The sequence below is a fragment of the Larimichthys crocea genome, chromosome XVII (assembly GCF_000972845.2).
Source record: "Larimichthys crocea isolate SSNF chromosome XVII, L_crocea_2.0, whole genome shotgun sequence".
NCBI classification, from domain to species: Eukaryota; Metazoa; Chordata; class Actinopteri; family Sciaenidae; genus Larimichthys; species Larimichthys crocea.
The window spans coordinates 15,985,683-16,007,051 of record NC_040027.1 but is presented as its reverse complement, the minus strand read 5'-3'; the positions used below and the strand labels follow the sequence as shown (position 1 = coordinate 16,007,051).

The window sequence follows — 21,369 nt, the reverse complement described above, 5'->3', positions numbered from 1 at the left end:
CGGCTCCACTACTACATCCGGGACATTGTGTCAGGTTCACGTGTCGGCTCAGCTGTCAGGACTCTGCTGCATGTGAAGAAGCTCCGGCTGCTTCTCCACCTCCTCCACCTTTAACTCCAGCTATCGAGAGAAGAGATGGTAACTTAATTAACATCGCAGTACTCTGTTAGATAACTCGCGGTCTTCGCTGTCGGGCTGTTTTTTCTCTTTTTGACGTGTTGACAGAGAGACAGAGAGAAGCTAGGGCTGCTAATGCTAACGCTGGCTAGCTGCTCGCAGCAGGTGGTGAAGTTTCGCTAAATTTAGCAACATAGCCATTTGCTAAGTTTCATTCATTGTGCAGGGGCGTGCAGCGTTTATTTAAGGTCGTTGGTTTAATGCTGATCATTGATAAATCATGTCACTTAGCAGCTAACTCACCTTTGGCTGAGTGAACAGTGTTTGTTCTTCAAAGTTTCTTAAATCAAATCTGATTTTATTTGTAAAGCTCAAAGTCACAAAGTACATTTGTCTCTGAGGGAGTGACACCCTCTGTCCTTAGACCCTCGGTTCAAGTGAGGAAAAAACACAAAAAACCCTTTTAACAAGGTGGAAGAAACCTCAGGAAGAGCCAATAGGTGTCACATGTACAGGACAAATCAACACAAACAATGACTGATAAAATGATTACAGTAGTAGTGGAGCCTGTGATAGAGAAATGCTGTCACAGTTGTAGCTGTCTGATCTGCTCTCTCATGCATTACCTGCTGAGTCTGAACTGTTTTCACGTCCATGAGCTGGATCTCGAACTTTTCCACATGTATGTTCGGCCTCACGCTCAGGCAGTAGCTCAGTCCATAGGGACTCGGATTGGGAATCAGAGGGTGGCCCATTCAAGTCCGGCATGGACCCAAAATATGGAAGGTGGAGGTGGATCCCTGCATCAAAACAATGTATGGATTGTAGTTTTTCTGCCCGTCCTGGGAGAGGGATCCCTCCTCTGTGGCTCTTCCTGAGGTTTCTTCCACCTTTTTTCCCTGTTAAAGGTTTTTTGTGGGTTTTTCCTCACTTGAACCGAGGGTCTAAGGACAGAGGGTGTCACTCCCTGTACAGATTGTAAAGCCCTCTGAGGCAAATGTATTTTGTGACTTTGGGCTATACAAATAAATTTGATCTGATTTGGACTGGTAGCTGGAGAGGTGCCAGTTCAGCTCCTGGGCACCCCACCCCCAACTGCTCTCAGGGTGCTGGTCTGGCTGGCCGCCCATCACTCCACCATCTCTCCACATTTGCATGTCAATGAGCCTTGTACTTGTACTGTGTGTGTGTGTGTGTTTGGGGTTAAAAATGCATGTAAATAAAAAATTTTGAGGGATTGATAAAGTATCTCTTCTTCTTCTTCACAGGCGCTGATGGGAATCCAGCTGGTGGTCAGCTTGCTGGCTGCCAGCATTATGCAGAGGATGGCTCCGCATTGTTCGTTCGCACGCTGGCTCCTCTGCAATGGCAGGTATTCATTCTCACGCTTCCAGTCAAGCTTATATACTTTTTTTTTACACACGTCCTGCGCTGTGGACTGTTTACACACACACACACATGTGCCTGTCTTTCTTTCCAGTCTGTTCCGGTTCAAACACCCGTCAGAAGGAGAGCTGTGCGCGCTGGCCGGGAAGCAGATGCCCAAACAGAACAGGAGAGACAGGTGGGAGTCGGGGGAGGGTCTGACCTCTGCAAGAAAGAGTCACTTCTGCAGAGTTTTACCTTTTGGTTGCAAGTGCTGTACTTTGCTTCTGAGCAAAAATATTGGCCCCTCCAGATAAGCTTGTCTTTGTCTCTGTTTGTCTTCTTGGAAAGACATTTGTTAACTTTTTTTATCTTTTTAACATAGTCGTATGTCTTCTCTGTTTGATTTCTAGGAGACAGAATGGGGAGAGCAAACCTCTCACTGTGCCCAAAGACATCGACCTTCACCTGGAGAAAGCTCCAGTCAACACCATTGACGCTCTTGGTAAAACAAACATTCGTTTATCTACTCTACAATGACATTGTGCAAGTACAAACACTGCTCAAGCTCTGCTGTTAATTTACAACTGACCCACCGTACATTAACAGTATTTAATTTTTTTTTCATAGTCCCTGCATCAAAACAATGTATGGATTGTAGTTTTTATTTATTTACTTATTTTTTCTTGTTTCTACTTTCAGTCCTGCGTTTCTTCCTGGAGTACCAGTGGCTGGTAGATTTTGCAGTCTATGCAACGGGCGTCTTCCTGTTCACCGAGTGTTACTACAGCGTTGTAGATGCCAGAAAAGAGGTCAACATCGGAGCCATCTGGTGTGTCCTGACTGTTCTCTTCAGCTTGTATCCTTCCACTGTAAAGTCACTTCATATACTCAAACATCTACACAGATTGATCCTCCAAAACAAAATTGTCTTTTACTTCAGCTGCAATCTCTATTTTGAGCAATAAACAAACACAATGAGGCGTCTAGTCACAGTTGATGAATGCTACTTTTTCCTCCTTAGTTGTTTTCATTTAACTCGCCACCCTCAGAAAAACCCTTCACACTCTGATGAGCCACTACTTTCGCTCTGAAGAGGGCGGCGAGCGCTCGGTGTGCCTTGCCTTTGGCTTCCTGTCTCTGCTCGTGGCCATGCTGGTGCTGGTGGTCAGAGAGGACTATCTGGAGTTCGGCCTGGAGTCGGGCTTTTCTAGCCTCTTTGACAATTTGGAAATCTTTGCCAAACAGCAGGGCTACGCTGACTGGTCGTGAGTATCCGCTGTTGGTTAACTACTATATATATGGCCTAGAAATGTCTCTGCACACATCATAACCTTTGGTTGTTTTGATTGCCATCAGAATCCCGGTGACCAAACTGACCGTGAAGCTCGGTCTGGCCGCTGTCTGTGCTTATATCGGATCTCTCCTGGCCTTCCCCGGCCTGCGACTGGCTCAGACACATCTCGATGCCGTACAGATGAACTCAGACCGCCCGCTCATCCAGTAAGAAGTGTTTTAATAGCGTGACAAGCAATGTAAATTAGCACGTATGTAGCTCTCTTAGATGTCTGTAATGTTTCCTTCAGGATTCTGCTGCACATGAGCTTCCTGTCTCCAGTCGTCGTGTTGATTCTCTGGGTGAAACCCATTGCAAGGGACTTCCTGGCCAATGCACCTATGGGGAAGACCTCTATCACAATGTGAGTGCATGTATATATTTGCTTATTTTTATCCACTACAATCAATCTGTCAATTCTCAAAAACAGAACAAAGGCCATTTAAAACATGGTTTTCTGATCCTCTTATAATTTCTCCGCTCGCAGAGTCTCCAGCGCGGCATTCGACAGCATGCGCCTGTGGATCATCGTGGCGATGTGTGCGCTGCGGCTTGCGCTGACTCGTTACCACATGCAGGCCTACCTCAATCTGGCTCAGAAGTGGGTGGAGCAGATGAAGAAGGAGGCAGGACGCATCGCAGCGATTGACATTCAGAGAAAGGTCAGCTGTTTGAACAGAGAAGAGTTTATTTGACTGGGCATCAGAGAAGTGATAACTTCCTAACTGCATCTGTGCTGTCTTTTTCAGGTCACGCGGATCTTTTGCTACCTGACCGTGATTACTCTCCAGTATCTGGTTCCTATTTTTCTCATCCTGTTCTCCACACTGGCACTCAAGGCACTAGGTGAGTAGTAGTAGTAGTAACGAGCTGCTGGCTGTGGCCATGTATTTACCAGACATATATAAGAGTAAACCTTATTTCCCAAGATGTCACACTGCGATATTTGCAGCTACAGTGGAGCTAAATATTAGAAACATCCATAGTAAATGTCAAATATGAAACATAACAAGCAATGATTTCCTTCAAAGGTCTACTTTCTTACATTTTCCTCCACAGTCAGTGCTAAAATCTAAATGTTGACCGATCTTACAGGGGACTTCTCCTGGCAGACCGGTGCTGAGGAGACCCCCGGGGTGACACCAGCCCTGGTGATGCCCACAGCAGCACCCGTGCAGCCCGGTGGTCTCGATGAAGACGAAGAGGGGGTGGATGATATGGAGGAGGACATCCAGGCCACAGTAGCGCGCCTGTCGGAGACCTTCACAGCGCTGCGATCTGTCCTCACACCGCTTTTCTTCCGAGGTTTCTTCGCCTTCCTCACGTGGTGGGTGGCTGCCTGCCAGGTCATCAGCTCTCTGTTCGGCATCTACTTCCACCAGTACCTTATGCAGAACTAACTGAGGAGTGCCACGAAGTCCTACCTGCAGTGCGACTCCAGCCCACAGCTGTTGTTATGCCGTTGCGAGAGACAGCAGAGGGGACATTTCATTGAAACACACAAATACAGACAGAATGCACCTTGTTTTTTCGGCTGCAACAGAAGTTTTGAGCGAGGTTTGTTGAGAGTAGACAGATGAATGGGCGCTGTCTGCTGCAACATTGACTATCTTGTTGCCATTATGACTTTTTGTGACCAGCAGGCTTCTGGTATCAATAACACAGTGGGCCTGTATCACAAAACAACTTTAGTCTGGCACTCTTTGCGTTGCCTGACGTTTAATCGCACGTATCACGAAGGTGGTTTTATCGGCTGGTTCGGTTAACTCGGGGGTTTACTGATCCAGCTACAGGTCAGTTATTAATTACATGCGACATCAAAAGAACACAGTGATATCACACACATGGAATAGGATAAGCAATAATTTCCAAATTATACAAGTAAGACTATATAAAAGGGTAAGAATTAAGTCTGTTTCTTTAAATCTCTCAATTAAAAGTGACTTATAAACAGTTAAAGCAAAGAAGAAAAGAAAGAAATTGCAAATACGATAGTACGATAACCATTTATTTTTGTCTCATCGATTCTCCTCCTCCATAAAAAATGTCTCTATTGCTCCTTAATATTTGTCCCTTTTATTGTAAAGTCAATATTTCCGTCCATGTTGGGATCCCATAGAAACGATGACCTTTTGTTTATCCATCCATCTGATGATTGAAGACAGGTTAACCGTGCAGCATCAGTTACCACGGTGATCAGTTCTCCCGATTTAAAAGTGAGCCAGCTTCGTGATACCGAGGGGGGAGAAAAAACAAAAAAAAAACGAGAGCTAAGCTACCCAAAGATGTTCAGCGAACCCGCTGATGAGGCTTTGTGATACAGGCCCCCTGGTCATCTTCCAGCTACTTCAGCGGGACGTTTTTTCCCTGCAACTTTTCAGATGTATCTATGCCAGTGTTACCCGAGTTGTTCTTAATAGAACGTTGTTTAAATGCTGCATATCAGATGTTTAATTGGTACCAGGATAAGTATTAGTGCTTATTCCCTGTGTAGATAAGACGTTTTATTTTTGTGAGGGACTCTGTGTCCCACTTAAGAAACCGATTCAAGAGTGCTAAATGTTTTTTTTTCTTGTTTTTTTGTGTTATCTTTTTCTGCTGTAACATTTTCTTTTTGAATAAGTTGTAGGGCTGAGATCCATCCTGTTGCTTTAAACGCAGTTGAAGGTGAATCGGCTGTGTATTAGCCAGGAACTGAAGAGCTGTTATCTAAAGTTTCCTTCAGAATCTTTAAGTGCCTGGGAGCTCAGGGGGGTTTTAAAATCCTCTTCCTCCTTGATCGTGCATATTTAGAATGAATAGAATCAGTTGATAGTTAAACTTAACACTCCTGACACATTTTTGTTTTTCCTTTCAAACACTACTCACTGGCAACATTTTTTAGTTGCAGTGTCTTAATTAGCTACACCAGCTTTTAGTATTTCTGCTGTTTTTATAGCCAATCAGTCATCTGCGATTGATCCACGCCTATTTAGAATTTTGTCTTTGTTTTAGAGTTTTGCGTCTTTGGGTTTTATTTATTTATTTAAACTTTGCCTCTAATAACTTTTGTTATTTAGAAATGTCACAGATTCTGCAGTTCTGTACATTTTTGTATCCTGTGTGTGTGTGTGTGTTCTCTCTTTTTTTTTTTTAGATAGTGTATTTGAATTGAATGCTCTGAAATCATACTGTGAAGTTCATATTGCTTTTTGAGATTTTCTGAATGCATGGCGTGCAAACTTTTTTTTTTGCCTGTAACCTGAATGTTTTGTTTTCTTTTGTTTGTCTGTGTGGCTCAATAATAAAACATTTATTATTTTCAGCAGTCTCACGTCAGTTTGGTTTCCCCCACGTAATTCTGCTTTCCCTCGAGGAGCGTGGGATACAGCACCGATAAAACATTTCCTTTAAAAAAAAATCTGTGCTCCACTTGACAAAAGACGTCACGCATGACAATGGAGTGTCTCGCCGCTGCGCTGGGTCCTGATCTCTGACCCCCAGCCTCCTGAAAAGATCATTCTTTAATCACTGATAATTGTTATGAACCTGATGCCCCTCAGGACTCTGGGAAGAAATATAGTCTGTAGATGCTCAACTTTACTAAAGGAACTCTTATATTCTCTGAAAATTGTCTCGATTTTTCAGTAGACGGACGCCATTCAAACTACATTTATAAACTTTATGACATCACAACGTTCAGATTTTACACGGCAGTCAGTTGAGGAACGTGACCTTTCACCAGAGCGAGACTGGAGAGGCTCTTTGTCTAAAAGGTGACATGATTTATTGGAGATATCATTTGACTTCCACGTCCAATCAAAAGCCACAAAGCTTCTCTTATTTAGGAAGGGACTGCCACTTCGCCTTTTTTTAAAGTACACTGGGACATGCTTCACTGGAGGATATTAACAGTCACAAAGCCTCTACTTTGGAGGGTACCAGTTAACAATCCTGACATCTCATATATAATATGGCTGTTTGAGATTTGGCACAGAGAATCGGCTACATTTGCAGAGAAAATGTTTCTAATGTTAGATCACATGATTGAGGAGTACTTTAATTTCTTGGAAGTTGCACATTTGGAAGCAACATCCACACCTAGCACGACCAGTGGAGCTGTGCTCCTCTCTGAGGTCTGTGAGAGTGTCCGGCCTAATGAACTGAGAGGTGACAAAGTTGACATATCTATATAATCACATTAATTATGTGCATCTGTGCTGGAGGCCTCAGGCCCCCCTCAGCCTGATCTGTGGACTGCAGCGGGCCAAGTCAGGCAGCCATGGTGGGTTGTGGTTACTATAGAAACCTGTGTGTGTGTGTGTGTGTGTGTAAGTGTGCATGCAGACCCAGACATGCCCTACAGACTAGGCCGGCCTGGTCTCAAGGGAGCAGACCAGACATGACCCCAGTGAGAGTCTCTTTTCATTTAGGGAGGAGAGACGACAGAGATGGGCCGAGGCTCGACTCTGCTTTTTAGATGAAATGCTCCATAGTGGTGCCGTAAGAAAACGTTCTGGCATCAGTTTCTGTGAGACAACCAGCTGTGGAAATGAGCCTTTTTGTGCTGAATGTAGTTTTTTTTTTTTTTTTTAAAGACATAAAGGTCCCCAGGCTTTTTACGTGGTCCATTCTTGATCCTCTCATTTGGTGGCTGCTTGGTGAGCTGCCTGACAGGGGCCAGACATGATAATGAGGGAGTGCGTGTGTTCAAAAGATGGAACTGAGGTGAATAAGACTAAATAAATGGACACATGAAAGCCTGATAGCTACAGAGCAGACAGCTTCTTTTTTTTCTTTTTCTTTTTTATCTGAACAGAATCACATTTTTCTCTCAGTGGAAAGATAATAAACTAAATGTCCTTTGTGGAAGAAGAAAAAGAAAGGCCAAGGAAAACGTACAAATCAAACTGGTTTTATTTAAAAGGAAACACAACAAATGTCAAAAAAAAATCTGTCTCTGTTCTGTTAGTGAAGCAAACATAAAAAAAAAACTCAACTCAAACATCAGAATACTGATAATTTGTTTTTTCATGCTGATATTAATCCACATAACTGCATAATTCCACAGCAGCACTTAAACTTGAAGACCTCTACCGGCCCGGCTAACTGAATCTCTGCAGAGTTTGTCATGATGTATTCGTCACATGTCTTCAGGGTGAACCACTGAACCTGCGTCTTGTCATAGAGATTCATTAGGTGATTAAACACCAGTTCAATTTAGGCTGGTCTTCCCTGCTCTGCACTTTCTCAAACAGAAATCTACATGTTGTGACATAAGATGACCCCTTGTGGACGTTACAGGGAAATTCATTCAGTCGTTTGCGGAAACAAAAAAAGAAACAACAAGAAGTAAATATGCAAAAAATAAAACACACAGAAATCCAGTGCACAAAATTACAGTGCAAAAATACATTTACAGATATAATGAAAACCAAAGATTCCTCGATAAAAACAAAAGTGTGGGGCTTTTATGAAATAAACCTTTGAATATTTAGACTCATTCATTACAGTGTGGCATATACTTCAAAATATCATAAGACAAAGATGGCAGTAAAGCTCAGTAATATCTACAATATGCAGTTACTAAATGAAGCCCTTCAGAAAAAAAATCATTTTTATATCACTTAAATCAAATGAGACCTAATATAGACTATATTATAGTCTTAGGCTGTTGCAGCATTTGGCTGCAATACATAGGGACAACATTTAAAAACTTTGGTCTTAAGTTGAAGTAGACTATTATAACTTTTGGTATTGATGGAGTAAAAACAAAAAAAAAGATGAAACTGGCATTATTTGGAGGAATAATACGACTAAAGTCTTAGAAACAAACATAGAAATAAATCATTTTTTTAAACATCCCAAAAGAAACCATCGTCCAAGTCCCTGAGACAAACTGATGCCCAGAATTTTAAAGGATAAATTCACCTTTTCATGTCTGTCTTAAAACAATACTCACATGTCCACGACGCAAGTGCACTGAAACAGTTTTTTTGGTTAGCTGTAATTGTTCCTCCTGTCCATACTGACCCCAAATATGTCCCCCCGCTTAACGTGCAGGAAGAAATTAGGGATACAATTTCTGATTCTGTCTAAAAATCCAGAGTCAGTCTGGAGGCAATGTGAGGCTTCAGCAGTCTTGAGTCAGACAAATCAAGTTGACATCTTTGCAAAGTTACAGTATTTTTAGCACAAAACTGCCTCTGTATGTTACTCTCTCTCTCTCTGTCTGTGTGCAGGCGAACCTATTGAAACGACATTTTAAAGATACCAACTTGATTTGATGCATTTACACTGCTTAAACCTCCTATTAGCTGAGTTTTGGACTGTATTTTTGCACAGGCTGAGGCTCTTCTTGTTTTTTCACGGCTGTTTTGGATTCTCACAGTGAAAAACTATTTCAATGAACCCATTTCTAGGAACTTATCCTTTAAAATGTCCTAGTGTATTTTAAAAAAAAAAGGCCAAGGCTCCAGTGACGGGTGACATCTAACTGGTTTTATGTGGGGAGACAGTACCACAGATTTTGGGGCTAAAGCTTCAAAGCGGTTTTGGAGATATTCAGCTGGTCCCGATGTGCTGCTGTAGCTAACTTCAACAAAGTAACAGAACGAAAAAAACCAACGCGTTTTCAAATTTGTATTCTTTGACACACATTAACCTCCACACAGAAAACTAAAGCTAAACCCAAACAAAAAGAATTAAATGTCTGTGTGCATCTTTCTTTCTCCTCATGGGATCAATCAAGTGATGCAGAGAAAAATTCTCCATCGCCCAGGAGAGACCAGCTCTGTGTGAGGAGACAAAGAGAGGCATTCCTCTCTGGGATGATGGGGACAAATCGACCCCATCACGCTATCTTCTGTGCTTTATCTGTGTGTGTGTGTGTGCGTGTGTGTGTGTGTGTGTGTAAGAGAGGACTGGTTTAGATGGAAGATAGCTGATTAAATTGGTGATGGTGTTAGACTGCAGCAGCCAGCTATCTCTGCCACCCATCACTTATCGCTAACTGCCTGAGCGGCTGCCCCCCTTCCTCTTCATCCTGTGGGTAGCCGGTTTTGGGAAACTCCTTCGTATCATTGGCCGGACGGCCTTCCGGAGGGGTATGGCGAGCCGAATCGGGGTTGCTCATTGGCGAGTGCTGCCTGAGGTGGTGTAGAGGAGGGGAGGTGGGTGAGGACATGTGCTCAGGGGAGCTACGCTCCGATTTGATGCTGAGGTTGAGGGAGGGCAGATGTGGAGAGGTTGAGGAGCAAGACTGGGAGGGGAAGGAGCACCCTCCACTGGACATCCTGGAAACAACGAGAGGAAAGACAAAAGAAAATGCCTGAACGTCATCAAATCTGCACATCTCTTATCAGGAGCAGCTTGATAACAACATGATGCAGTTCAAATCAATAAAAAGACAGTTTGCAAATTTGTCATTTACATTTCATCCAAGCATTATGGATTATATTCCCTACAAATAAACAACAATAAGATGAACCAGATGTAAACCAAGAACATGCATCGTTTTATATTCATTTAATTTATAGGGAAAAAAACCCAAAGTGGCAGTCCAGCTAAACACAATCTCACCCTCGCACACTTAAAAACACAATCAAATATTATGTTTTCCTTTATTCTACGTATATCTTTTCATTTTCTGTCTATTATTATTTATGTGTCACTTTCTTTTCTTTTTACCATTTTCCTTTTTTCATTATTTGCATTTTATTTTATCTTATTATTTCTTTCCTTTTGTATTTCAATTTCTTTTTTTCTTTTTTTCCTTTTTTATCTATTTATGAAGAGGATAATGAATGCCTAATAATTATTATAATATAATATAATATAATAGAATATAATTAATATAAAGAAGATAATATAAATAATATAATATCATGAATTACAATATAATAATTGACTGAAACGCTGCACAACAGGAGTGAATAAAAAAATAAAAAAACATTGCCAGAGCACAAGAACAGTGTGCAGATTTAACTTTCTGCCATGACTCCATATTTTATCCGCACAGAGGTACCGTATTATGCATTAATATCCTTACCCTGGGCTTATATGAGGCCCATGGGGCTCCTGAGGCGGCTGTGCTGGCTGCCAGGGGTTCACAGCTCCTCGTTGTAGACTAACAGAGTGATAAAAACCAGGTTGGCTGTACTCTGGAAAGAAAGAAAGAAAGAAAGAAAGAAAGAAAGAAAGAAAGAAAGAAAGAAAGAAAGAAAGAAAGGACATGGGTTTAAATTGAAAGATGAAAAGGCCAAAAAGATTAGCTTAGCTTAGCACAAAGACTGGAAACGGTGGGAAACAACTAGCCTGGCTCTAAAACTCACTGATCAACACGTTAGGTCTTGTTTGTTTCATGTGTACCTCTGGGAGTTCTGTGTGGACTGTTTCTTCGAGTAACTTCCTGTAATCTTCACTGTGAGGTTATCAGGCATCCAGTGGAGATGCTATGAGGTCACAGCACCCGGCCAAAAAATAGTCCCATCTCCTGGTAAAAACCACAACTTCTTGTTTTTGCACATCCGTTCGTGTACATGTGCCGGAAGTGCAGATCTCTTGGACGGAGACAGGCTAGATGTTTCCCCCTGTTTCTAGTCTTTGTGCTAAGCTAAGCTAAACTAAAATGTAAAATGTTTTGTACGTTCAGCACATTTATTGAATTCTATTCACCCTAATTTACCATAAAACATATAGCAGACGTACCAGAGCCTCCAGGAGAGGGAAGGCCGTACCCTCCCAAACTGTGACCCAGCAGCCCTGCCTTGCCCATGGCCACCATGGAGCTGCCGCTGTGCAGACCCTGGTACAAGACACCCCTCTGATGAACAGGGAAAGAGAATTAGTCAAACTGATACAATACAATCTGAACATCATATCTGTGAGCGGAGTTGTCTAAGCTTGCAGAACAATTAAGTGCAGGTTTTGGAAGCACTCGTCTGTACAGTTGTGTGGTAGATTCACTTCTGTCACAACTATCACACTTGATCGTGATAGCTACTTACAGCAGAGCTGTGGTTAACACGTGTGGCCCCCATGCCCTGAGAAGCTGAATCCCCTCGCTGGTTCTCAACACCCAGGTTCAGAGGAGGTGGACTTTTCATGTCCAGAGCTCGATTCAGGCTGCCATGGGAGAACACGGAGTAGCCGATACCTACAACAACCAAAGAAAGGAGCAGGAAGTGAAAAGAGATGTGAGTTTGTTTCACTCACAGAGGAATAATTTAATTTATTTTCACCTCACTCTTTCTACCAAGTGTGAACTTCTTCTTCTTAACCAAACTGATCGGTTTTTACAAAAACATGAACAATACGTTCAAAAAAAATAAAATACCGTGACTGTCAATGACATCATATTGCATCCAAATAGTTAAAGATTGTAGAAGAGGCTACCATGACTGGCAGGTGCAATACATTCTACACAGAAACCACAGAGCTGGTTACAGCCACTGTCACACTGGTGGAAGGCCAGTTTCACAAAACAGGCTGAATGCATGTGTGGATTAGTGCGCACACACATGCACGTATGCACACACTTCCTGTGAGTTCACAGCCAGCTGCACATAAGGTTTGATAGTATTCATGTGAATTTTATAGCAAGTACAGTACAGTATTCAAGAAGAGCGTTCAATGGATTTTCATGCTAAATGTTTCCGTCTATTTTTAAGCTCATTGCTCGTTTATTGCTAGATATAGTTTCAATTTAATGGATGCGGTAAAAAAAAAATCACATTTCAGATCGCAATTATGGCATAAAGTATCTAGTAATACACACACATATGCGTGATATGATAATTATAGGCTAGAATATGTGGAATCCATGGTCCTTTTGTCATCTGATGGTCTTGAGTCGACGTCTTTTGTAAAAAATAATCACAAACACCGTGCATACCTACAGTGCAGTAGCCAGTCCTTCTCACCTGAGTGTGGAGACATGAATGCAGTGTGTGCATGCGGTGCAGCAGGGCTGGCGGAGCTGGGTCTGGAGCTCAGAGATTTAAATCCCTGAGGTCTGTGGGACGCCATGCTGGATCCGGAGGAGTTAGGGAAACCGTTCTCACAGCCTGCAGAAACCAAGAACTGAGCCTCGGGTGAGAGGAGCGAAGGAGTCTGAAAAGTAAAATGGATGTGTAATAATAACATGACATTTCACTTTGTAAAAGAAATATTTTATTGTGTCTCTGGATTTTTTGATTTCACTTCATTAAAATGAGCAGAATTCACATTAAAACACATCGGCTTAACATGCACATGGTCATGCTTGTGTATGTGGGGAAAGCAGAAGTGTGTGTGTACTGACATAGAAGCGCTGGCGAGCCACAGAGAGATCCATCCCTTCGCTGAGAGGATATTTATCTGCGGCCACCTGCATGCTCTCCTCACTGTCGAGCTCTGAGCCTTCAAGACCGAGGCCCTTCCTACGCAGAGTCTGATACAGAACAGAAAGTGTGCATGGAAAATTACCCACAACGAAGCATGAAGATTAAAAAAAACAAAAAAACAAAGAAGTGGGTTTCAAAACTTAGTTTGAAACCTGAAAATTGTGCTCATGCTTGCTGGTTTTAAATAATTTACTAAATAATGCTCTACTGTCATTTCCTCCCATAGCAGCTCGGACAGTACCTCCAGTATGTCCGTGTTGGTGCGACTCTCGTGTGGCTCGCTGTACTCTGTGTACTTGAGCAGCACTTTGTCCATGTCTGTGCTGGCATACTGGAACAGACGGTTGGTGCTGTTGAAGATGATGAGGGCGATCTCACAGTCACACAGCACGCTCAGCTCATAGGCCTTCTTCATTAGACCAAACTTACGCTTGGTGAAAGTCACCTACGGCACAAAATAAACACAGCAAGGTTTGTGTTAGCTTATTTTTAACTTCAGCCAATTGTTGATCATTTAGAAGAATATATATACATCTAAATTGAAAAGATAGATCTTAAGTTTGTCGATCAAATAAATACATTCAAAAAAAAGTTTAGGTATGAACTTGGATGTTAGTAGAAGTTGCCACATAATCAGCCTCATGTGTAAACTTTTGCAATTGTGGCATCATTTTTTTATTATTATGGAAAAGCAAAACGCACAAATCCAAACTGATCACTTGCTAACACTCCACATGTTGACATTCAAGTATATTTATACAGCCTTAAAAACACAAGTTTGTCCCAGAGGGGATTACAATCTGTAGAGCAACAAGAACTGTCTATCCTCAGACCCTCAATTCAGATAAGGAAAAACTCCAAAAACAAACCTTATCATCAAAAAACACTCAGTCCTAAAGATCAGATATGAGAGGAAAAAAAATTGCCAGCAGCCTGAGCATTTAACACATTTTTCTTGTTGTCTACTACTTTAATTCCTGACGTGTATTTCATGTAGCTCTTCGTACATTCTGGTCAACATATAAATAGAGCGTTTCTTACACACTGCATAATCACACTGACTACATTTTAGCTTGTGGCGCCTCATAAAATTATATGTAACTTTTATTGTATAATCTCACAGTATCATTTTGACATCAACTATCAATCGTATCGTGCATACTATAATTATTAAAATGTAATGAAAGCCTCTTATCATTCCAGATATTGTAAATGTAATATTTCCGCCACAATCTTGCAGCATTAACAGACACACTTTGGCCACAGCAGCTGTGCAATGTGTATAATGCCACATAATGTAACAAAACTTATTTTTATATCCAAATCAGTGCAACTATCACATTGCTGTCAGACTCTCCATTATATCTATACAATTTAAGTGCGTCAGTTTTAGTCCGCTTTTTGCTACATCACCTCTCCTTACGCAAAACATGTAGTGCTGCAGTAATGTCTATAAACTGTCCTGTAAATATCACTGTAGAAAAAAAAGTTATGGATTTTTTTGCATATAAATAAAACATTTGATGTTGACCCACCTGTCTATTCCTCTGGTCCAGAATACGAGAAATTTGTATTTTCTTTCTTCCCATTTTTTTCTGCTGTCTGACACTCTGTAAAATACCTGGAAAAAGAAAATATGACAATGTTATATTAGCAGAATACAGTATGTTTATACTGTGTGCAATCTGCTGCAGTGACCATCAAGAAATAAACACATTTCTTTCCTTCTGTTCAAGAAAAAAATAAACGTTGTGAAAAATGTTTCTTGACTTGTACGCTGCGACCACAGTGGATTATTTTTACATATATGCGTGTACGTTTTACAATAACCACAGCACGAATGTTCAACAATGCTTCTCTTCACATTCACAATTCTGATGGGAAAATGTCGTCCATTTGGTTTAGGTGACTCAAGTCCCTTCCCCCTTGGTAAGGGCAGGGTGTTTATTTTTACCACCATGAGGCGATGTGGTCTAAAGTTAGAGCGGCCCTTGCCGGGCCAGCAGTCCACACAGTCTGACACCCCCACAGTCTGGGTTACCCCCGGGCCAGCAGCACAGGGCTCGACTGCACTGCACAGCCCCAAGAGACAGGGTTAAAAATACAGTCGATAGCTCCTTTTAAAGGTTCATCAGGCAATAGCTAAAACCAAACAGTGCAAAGAAAACGGTGTGTTTTTGAAAGATGGCTGAAGCTAAAAGCCACCCACTCATCTCTCATGCACAGCCAAGACAGAAAAAAAAAATCAGGATTTGAAGGGGCAGAAGGCAAAGGCATGGATGGATTGTGGTTGGCTTGAGAATGTCCATTTTTGAAACTCACACACTGTTTTTCTGTTTCTCTTGCTCCAGAAAACACCACGTACTTTCCCTGACCCTGCAGGACCGTATGCAGATGGGCAGTATGGAAAAAAATGTGATATTGGAGGATTACTTTCACTCTTTGCATAATGAAAGACAACCGTGAAGTGACTTTGCTGCAAAGTCACGAAACACTAAATCATGGTGCATACATAAATTTGCTCTATGTGTGAGTTATGTCCATTTTACTCTCCACCATCAGTCAAACGACTACATTAAGTGGTGGTCTGACTCCTCTGACCTCACCATATAGTGCTTCTCCAAAGCCCAGAGGAGTTTTCACTGGTTTTCCCCTTAATACTGGACACATATTGGACCTCTATATTTAGTTCCCTGTCCCTCCTGATGGTGCCTGAACGGATATGGCGCCTACGTTCCCACGACCCCGAAGTGCCCGCTGTCCCTCATCGTAAGTTTGGCACAGGCATCTGGGGCATTTTTCTAAAGGAATCCACCTCTTTGCCCTTTTTATTACTTTATAAAGTCCTGTGATATCCGCTGTGCAGAATATACTGCACAGACAAGACACACCTCAACGCTGACAGCTGCAGATGAACTCATCTTTGCCATCGGCTTTACGGTAAAAACAGACCACACTGCGGGCAAATAGCCCCTGCGTACAAGAGAAGGACCGCAAAAACATATCTAACAACTCGACTACAACGCAAGAATTGAACTCGGATCAAGTTGTTCTGGTTTTTTTTTGGACCAGAAGTGAGACAATCATATCAAGGCATGTTAATGGTGAAAGGGAAGTGGGACATATGGTCTAAGCAGGGTACAAAGATCTTTATCTCAGGGTTTTAGAGAAAGTTCCTCTCCTCTCAGATATAACCACCGACGACTATCACCGCCACAGACAGCCCTGTTAAAACACATGACTAGCTGGGTAAATATAGCTACACCTCCAGCCAAGTGGTGCAGAGTTTGCTATCGAACTGCATGTGGTTTAGTAGGTTTGTTCAAGGCCTAAAGGCCAAGACAGGCAGGAAAAGCATGGCCTGTGCCTCACACATCAGCTAATTCTGGATGTTTTCCCCCCCGTACGACAACTGTCGTTTGAGGTCTGTGAATGCACCAGAACGAGTAAAACAGCACACACCTACAGCCTGTGACCTTTCATTTATAAGGTCAACTCTCATTATTGAGAAAATGAGGAATTTAAACGAAAAGGCAGATCTTAATGCAAGCCGACTAGCCCCCTTTTATACTATCACAAATGTTAGAACGGAATCGCTGTGAGTCCTGTTAATAGTGCAATAATTGCACACTCGCACACTTGCCCCTGGGTCTCGGGCTTCTTCAGGGAAAGACGGCACCTTTGTCAGACGCATTCCCAGAGGCGAAACAGTGGAAAAAGCTCAGCAGAGACGCACAGCAGGCACCAGCACAGCGTAGCTCTGCTCTCCGGCATACCCTGGGAGCTTCTGACAGATCACCGGGGACGTCACTGGGACAACAACACATATGCACAGAAAACTAAAACCTTGTGCATCAGCAGACGAGATTATTTAAAAAAAAAGTATGATCAGTCGTGGTGATAGATATTAGTGTATATCGCGCACTGGATGTTTTTCTATGCTGCAGTGAACTGTATGCATGAATGAGAAGTAGGGCATTTCTAGAGTATTAAGGGTTCTGGTTTGATGATTTTCTTTCCATGACTCATTCAGAGCACGGTGGCTTGAAAATGTTTCAAAAACACGTGTAAGAATATTAGTCAGAGTGGCTAATGGCTTGCTTTGTGTTGGCAAAGCAGAACACACAATCATATTTTCTCAATCACGCAGGCTCGTTTGCAGCATTGGTTTGTTAACTAATGAGCAGATGAACCAAAGGCTGAAGTTATCAGTGTGAGTGAAACATTGCAACAATGATACGTGTACTACAATCTCTCTGAGCATTGCTCTTACTGCTGCTGTGAAATACTATCTTTCACACCTTTTCTTCAGTCATGATTCAATGAGATCAAGCTGCACCTCGCATGACTGCTGCGTTACACTGATATACTGAACTCTAACTGCAACGGCGGGACTTTAGCGGTGTGGGTTGACACCTAACTGAGCTGGTGCACAGCCTTGTTTTCACTGTTTTAATCATTTGAATCACTCTTTTGTTATCACATTAAAGTCCTGTGTTAAAATAGTTAAAACTTTCTTACTTGGACCATTTCATTTATTTATTTATTTATTTATTTATTTATTTTTTGCATGAACCAATACACAAATGGCTCAAATAGACGGCCAAAAAAATTGTAACTTTGAAATGTCACTGGCACGGTCCCATTCAAATCAAAACTGAAACATGTTAAAAGAAGAGGAAGCCCGCAGTGTAGCCGGTCATCTTACTAAAGTTTGTGTTTAAAGCTAAATAATTCTTATTTGTTTAAGTAATAAAGCATCAGTATATCAGGACAAACAAATACGTCTGTTATTCTCTATCTCTGTGTGTATGTGTGTCATCTTCAGGGTCAGACAGTTCATGCACTCATGGGTCTTTGCAGAGTAGTGATGGTGAGGAAATATTTGTCTAATTTTAACAGGAGATAATTGAATTGCCTTGATATATTTTTGATAGAGCCAGAATAGCAAGTACGAGAGTACAAGACTGGCCACAGAACATCTGATCTTTCCACGAACAGAGAAGTTTTTCATGACTTTTTTTATAAAGTTATCTGTGCGATGAGACACACCTTTATGACATGTGACCCCCCCATCTCTCTCTCATAAACGAGGCAGTCATCAATGACACTGAGTAGTCAGATGATTGGCAGCAGGTTGATGAGAAATTCAGTCTGAACAGGATTCAGAGAGTCATGAGACGTGTATGTATATCCAAAGCATGCATGGCGAGCTATTTGGCGGCTAAAAATAAAAAATGTAAAAATACACAGCTTAAAAAAAAATGTTTGCGGATAATTAGACCTAATAAATTGCTGACGTCATTCAAAATAGACCGTTTAAGAATAGCCCTGTCTGTCCCCGAGTTGCCAAGCATCCCTGTCTAATATAGCCTCATCTATTGGCTGCTTTCAATAACACAGCAACAGGTAGGCCTGCTTTATTTGCAGCTGTGTCATAACTACAGGAGAGACCCTGTCTGACTTCATGACAGAGATACTATAAAACAAAAAACATCTGATCTCACCTGATCTCGAGCTTCTTCTTCTTCTTCTTGTCTCTCTCTGTTTACCAACCGAGTTTCACCCACTTGATCGAGACCAGTCAACCAGGAAAAGTCGCAGATACATAAAAAAACAACAATAACAAAAAAAATAAAAATAAAGAAACACTGTAATAGAGCACAAGTCTTGTCTTCTTCTGGTCTCTCGTTGTTGTGATGTAGAGATATTCACCTGGTGCAGTAGTAGCGGATGGTTCAGGAGCGCTGCTTTCCAACAGCTGGCTGCTGCAGCCCGCCTCTCTCTTGTCACCGCACACCGCCTCCTCAGCCGTGCCATTGGACACACTCCTCCGCCTCCCATCCGCCTTCGAGCGCACCCAGTCAGTCACTCAAAGGCTGTCTGCGAGATCACAGCAGAAGTTACACTACATAGGCTTTAAACGTCTGCGAGGCGAGTGTGAAAGATCCGCATTACGGGGCAGAAACCAACCATTTGATAAGACTGTGTCCCAAAGGAGCCTTTAAAAAAACACACAAAAAAATAGTTACTGATTTTGTGTTTGAGTTTCATCACTGGAGGAGGGGTGACAGCGGAAAGTGCTGTCTTGTGATGTGTGATTTGCATATTTTCTGTTAGAAAAAGGAAAAGAAAAACAATCTCTTTCTCTCTCTCTCTGTCATATATATATATATATATATATATATATATATAGTATATATATATATATATATATATATATATATATATATATATATACTTTATTATGTATGCTTGCACAATCTATTGCAATTCAACACAACAGCTCATGTACAAAGTATATAATGTTCAGTTTTTGTTGCCATTGTCAATTCAGTTATGTTTATTATTCAGTTTTTGTTGCCATTGTCAATTCAGTTATGTTTATTACCGAGATCAGAGTTAAAGGTGGTGTTGTACTGGACTTATTATTATTATTATGGACTTATATATTGAGAGGTGGACTTTTTTTGGGGGGGTATCTTTCTAAATATATAGCCTTTATTCTCGAAAATGTCCAAACCATCACAGTTATATGACATTACATCAACAAGTGCAAATAAAATTGGTATGACAATTAATGCAGACCACCTATACCTCCGTCTCGGACCACTGGAGGTTCCAGGACCATGTTTTGAAAACCTCTCAGACTGGCATGACTGTTGGTTTCCTAATAATGTTTTAATGTTTTTCAAATAAAATTAACACATAAGAACTATTAACGACTGTGGTGAGACTAAAATACTCACATGTGACACATGTGTTTACCACCAGTTGTTGTGAGCGATGCCACTTCTTCAGCCCTCTCTTATTCAAGAGGAATTTAAATCAGCAGCTGTGTCTCCAGTTTGTTAAAAGCTAGAAATGACTTGGATGATGTATAAAATTAGACTATAAAATGTTTAGATCATATTACATGAAAGACACCATGACTCTGATCAGGGTATAATATGTTTAGAGTATGTGTGTGAACTTGGGTAGCCACAGAAGAGGCCTGAAGTAAGTGTGACCCATCGTGGGTCACAGTTTGCACGGTTTACTTTTTTAGACAGTTTGACCTGAATATGTTTAGGCCAAAAAATATGAGTTTTTTCTTGCTTCCTAATAACCTCATGACCCCTTAGACTCATCACTTGATCTAATATAGGCGTCTCAATCCTCGGGTTGGGGACCCTAACCCTACAGACACATTCTCTAAATGTGTAAATTGGGTGTAAATGACCTTTCATTTCAGAGGTGCTGCATGATTTTAATAGAAATTTGCATTGATATTAATATATATATATATTTTAACCTTATATAAAAAATCCCATACTAATTCAGGGTGCTATAAAGCTGCACTCTGTATGCTCTCAGTATGTGTGAAACTAGAGAAATGACATGGCAATTTTAGCATAGTTACAAAGCAAATTGTAACATCTTATCATCGTATCTAAAAACATCAACCATGTTCTGAAAAAGAAAAAAAAAAGTCAATTTAATGTTACTGTATATGTGTGCTTTTTTGGATCTCTGAATAAACAATAATTCTTGTTGCACTTAAGTTTTATTCAATAAATAATGAACTCTCTAAGTGGCAGTGTATCAATAAAAGAGCTTTGCACATCAGGGTGACCTTCTGCTTCAATACACTGTCCTTCAGCCGAAGGAGGAAGATTCAAGTATTTTGGCAAACTGTCTGCTGAAGTGCCCTTTAGCAATTCACCGAATCCCTCTGGATTAATTATCATGTACTGTATCTATAGGTTTAGTGTCTCAGTATCATCAGTATATGATCCGGTTACAGTTGCCTCTCCCTTACAACATGGCTAAATTCTGCTGTTGCTATGATTAGGTCAGTCAAAATGCATTCCAGTTTAATTTGGTTATTAAAATGAATCCTAAATGAGGCTGTGAACTGAAACTATAATTGTAATTTTGCCCAACGCTGTACATTCAGGCCCATGGGTTGGACAATATTACTGGAATAACAGGATTACAACACATTATAACACAAATCTCCAAATAGATTTGTGTTACATTGCATTATATTGTACAGTCATGAGTTATTCTTTAGCCACTGTGCATATAAAATAAAAAAACACAGACATATTAACCAGGAATACAAACATTATATGCAGCATTTCTATGTGAGTGTAGGTTCTGATTATGAGGCATCCCTTAGTATCACTGATGTAAGTGAATGGG

The 21,369-nt window shown here is 41.2% G+C and overlaps 2 protein-coding genes across 3 annotated transcripts; one reads left to right on the top strand and one right to left on the bottom strand.

Annotated features, from left to right (window-relative positions):
• tmem161a (transmembrane protein 161A) lies at positions 1–5,209 on the top strand. Its single transcript, XM_010730611.3, has 11 exons — positions 1–138; positions 1,386–1,489; positions 1,598–1,681; positions 1,896–1,987; positions 2,185–2,341; positions 2,535–2,750; positions 2,842–2,985; positions 3,069–3,182; positions 3,306–3,480; positions 3,568–3,664; positions 3,914–5,209. Exons 1-11 carry the CDS (start codon positions 136–138, stop codon positions 4,216–4,218), a joined length of 1,491 nt encoding a protein of 496 aa, XP_010728913.2. The 5' UTR covers positions 1–135; the 3' UTR covers positions 4,219–5,209.
• A 3,591-nt stretch (positions 5,210–8,800) lies between these two features.
• mef2b (myocyte enhancer factor 2b) lies at positions 8,801–19,148 on the bottom strand. Of its 2 annotated transcripts, XM_019270830.2 has the most exons (10): positions 18,898–19,148; positions 18,690–18,751; positions 14,718–14,803; positions 13,424–13,627; positions 13,101–13,229; positions 12,721–12,910; positions 11,806–11,954; positions 11,507–11,621; positions 10,848–10,959; positions 8,801–10,092 (listed from the first exon to the last, which is right to left on the bottom strand). In XM_019270830.2, exons 3-10 carry the CDS (start codon positions 14,769–14,771, stop codon positions 9,780–9,782), a joined length of 1,266 nt encoding a protein of 421 aa, XP_019126375.1. In that variant the 5' UTR covers positions 14,772–14,803; positions 18,690–18,751; positions 18,898–19,148; the 3' UTR covers positions 8,801–9,779. The 2 variants fall into 2 exon arrangements, with proteins under 2 accessions (XP_019126375.1, XP_010728915.1); XM_010730613.3 differs by having other exon boundaries at positions 18,690–19,148.
• Between the last annotated feature and the right edge of the window lie 2,221 nt (positions 19,149–21,369).

What these genes read in the sequence shown, in the direction of transcription:
- tmem161a (XM_010730611.3), top strand. An exon ending in AAACAGAACAGGAGAGACAG is followed by an intron (nt 1,682 to 1,895) that starts GTGGGAGTCGGG and finishes TTTGATTTCTAG; the next exon opens with GAGACAGAATGGGGAGAGCA. An exon ending in CGATTGACATTCAGAGAAAG is followed by an intron (nt 3,481 to 3,567) that starts GTCAGCTGTTTG and finishes TGTCTTTTTCAG; the next exon opens with GTCACGCGGATCTTTTGCTA.
- mef2b (XM_010730613.3), bottom strand. Translation starts at nt 14,771, where the DNA reads ATGGGAAGAAAGAAAATACAAATTTCTCGTATTCTGGACCAGAGGAAT. An exon ending in CCAACACGGACATACTGGAG is followed by an intron (nt 13,230 to 13,423) that starts GTACTGTCCGAG and finishes GTTCTGTATCAG; the next exon opens with ACTCTGCGTAGGAAGGGCCT. An exon ending in GTGTTAACCACAGCTCTGCT is followed by an intron (nt 11,622 to 11,805) that starts GTAAGTAGCTAT and finishes CCTGTTCATCAG; the next exon opens with AGGGGTGTCTTGTACCAGGG.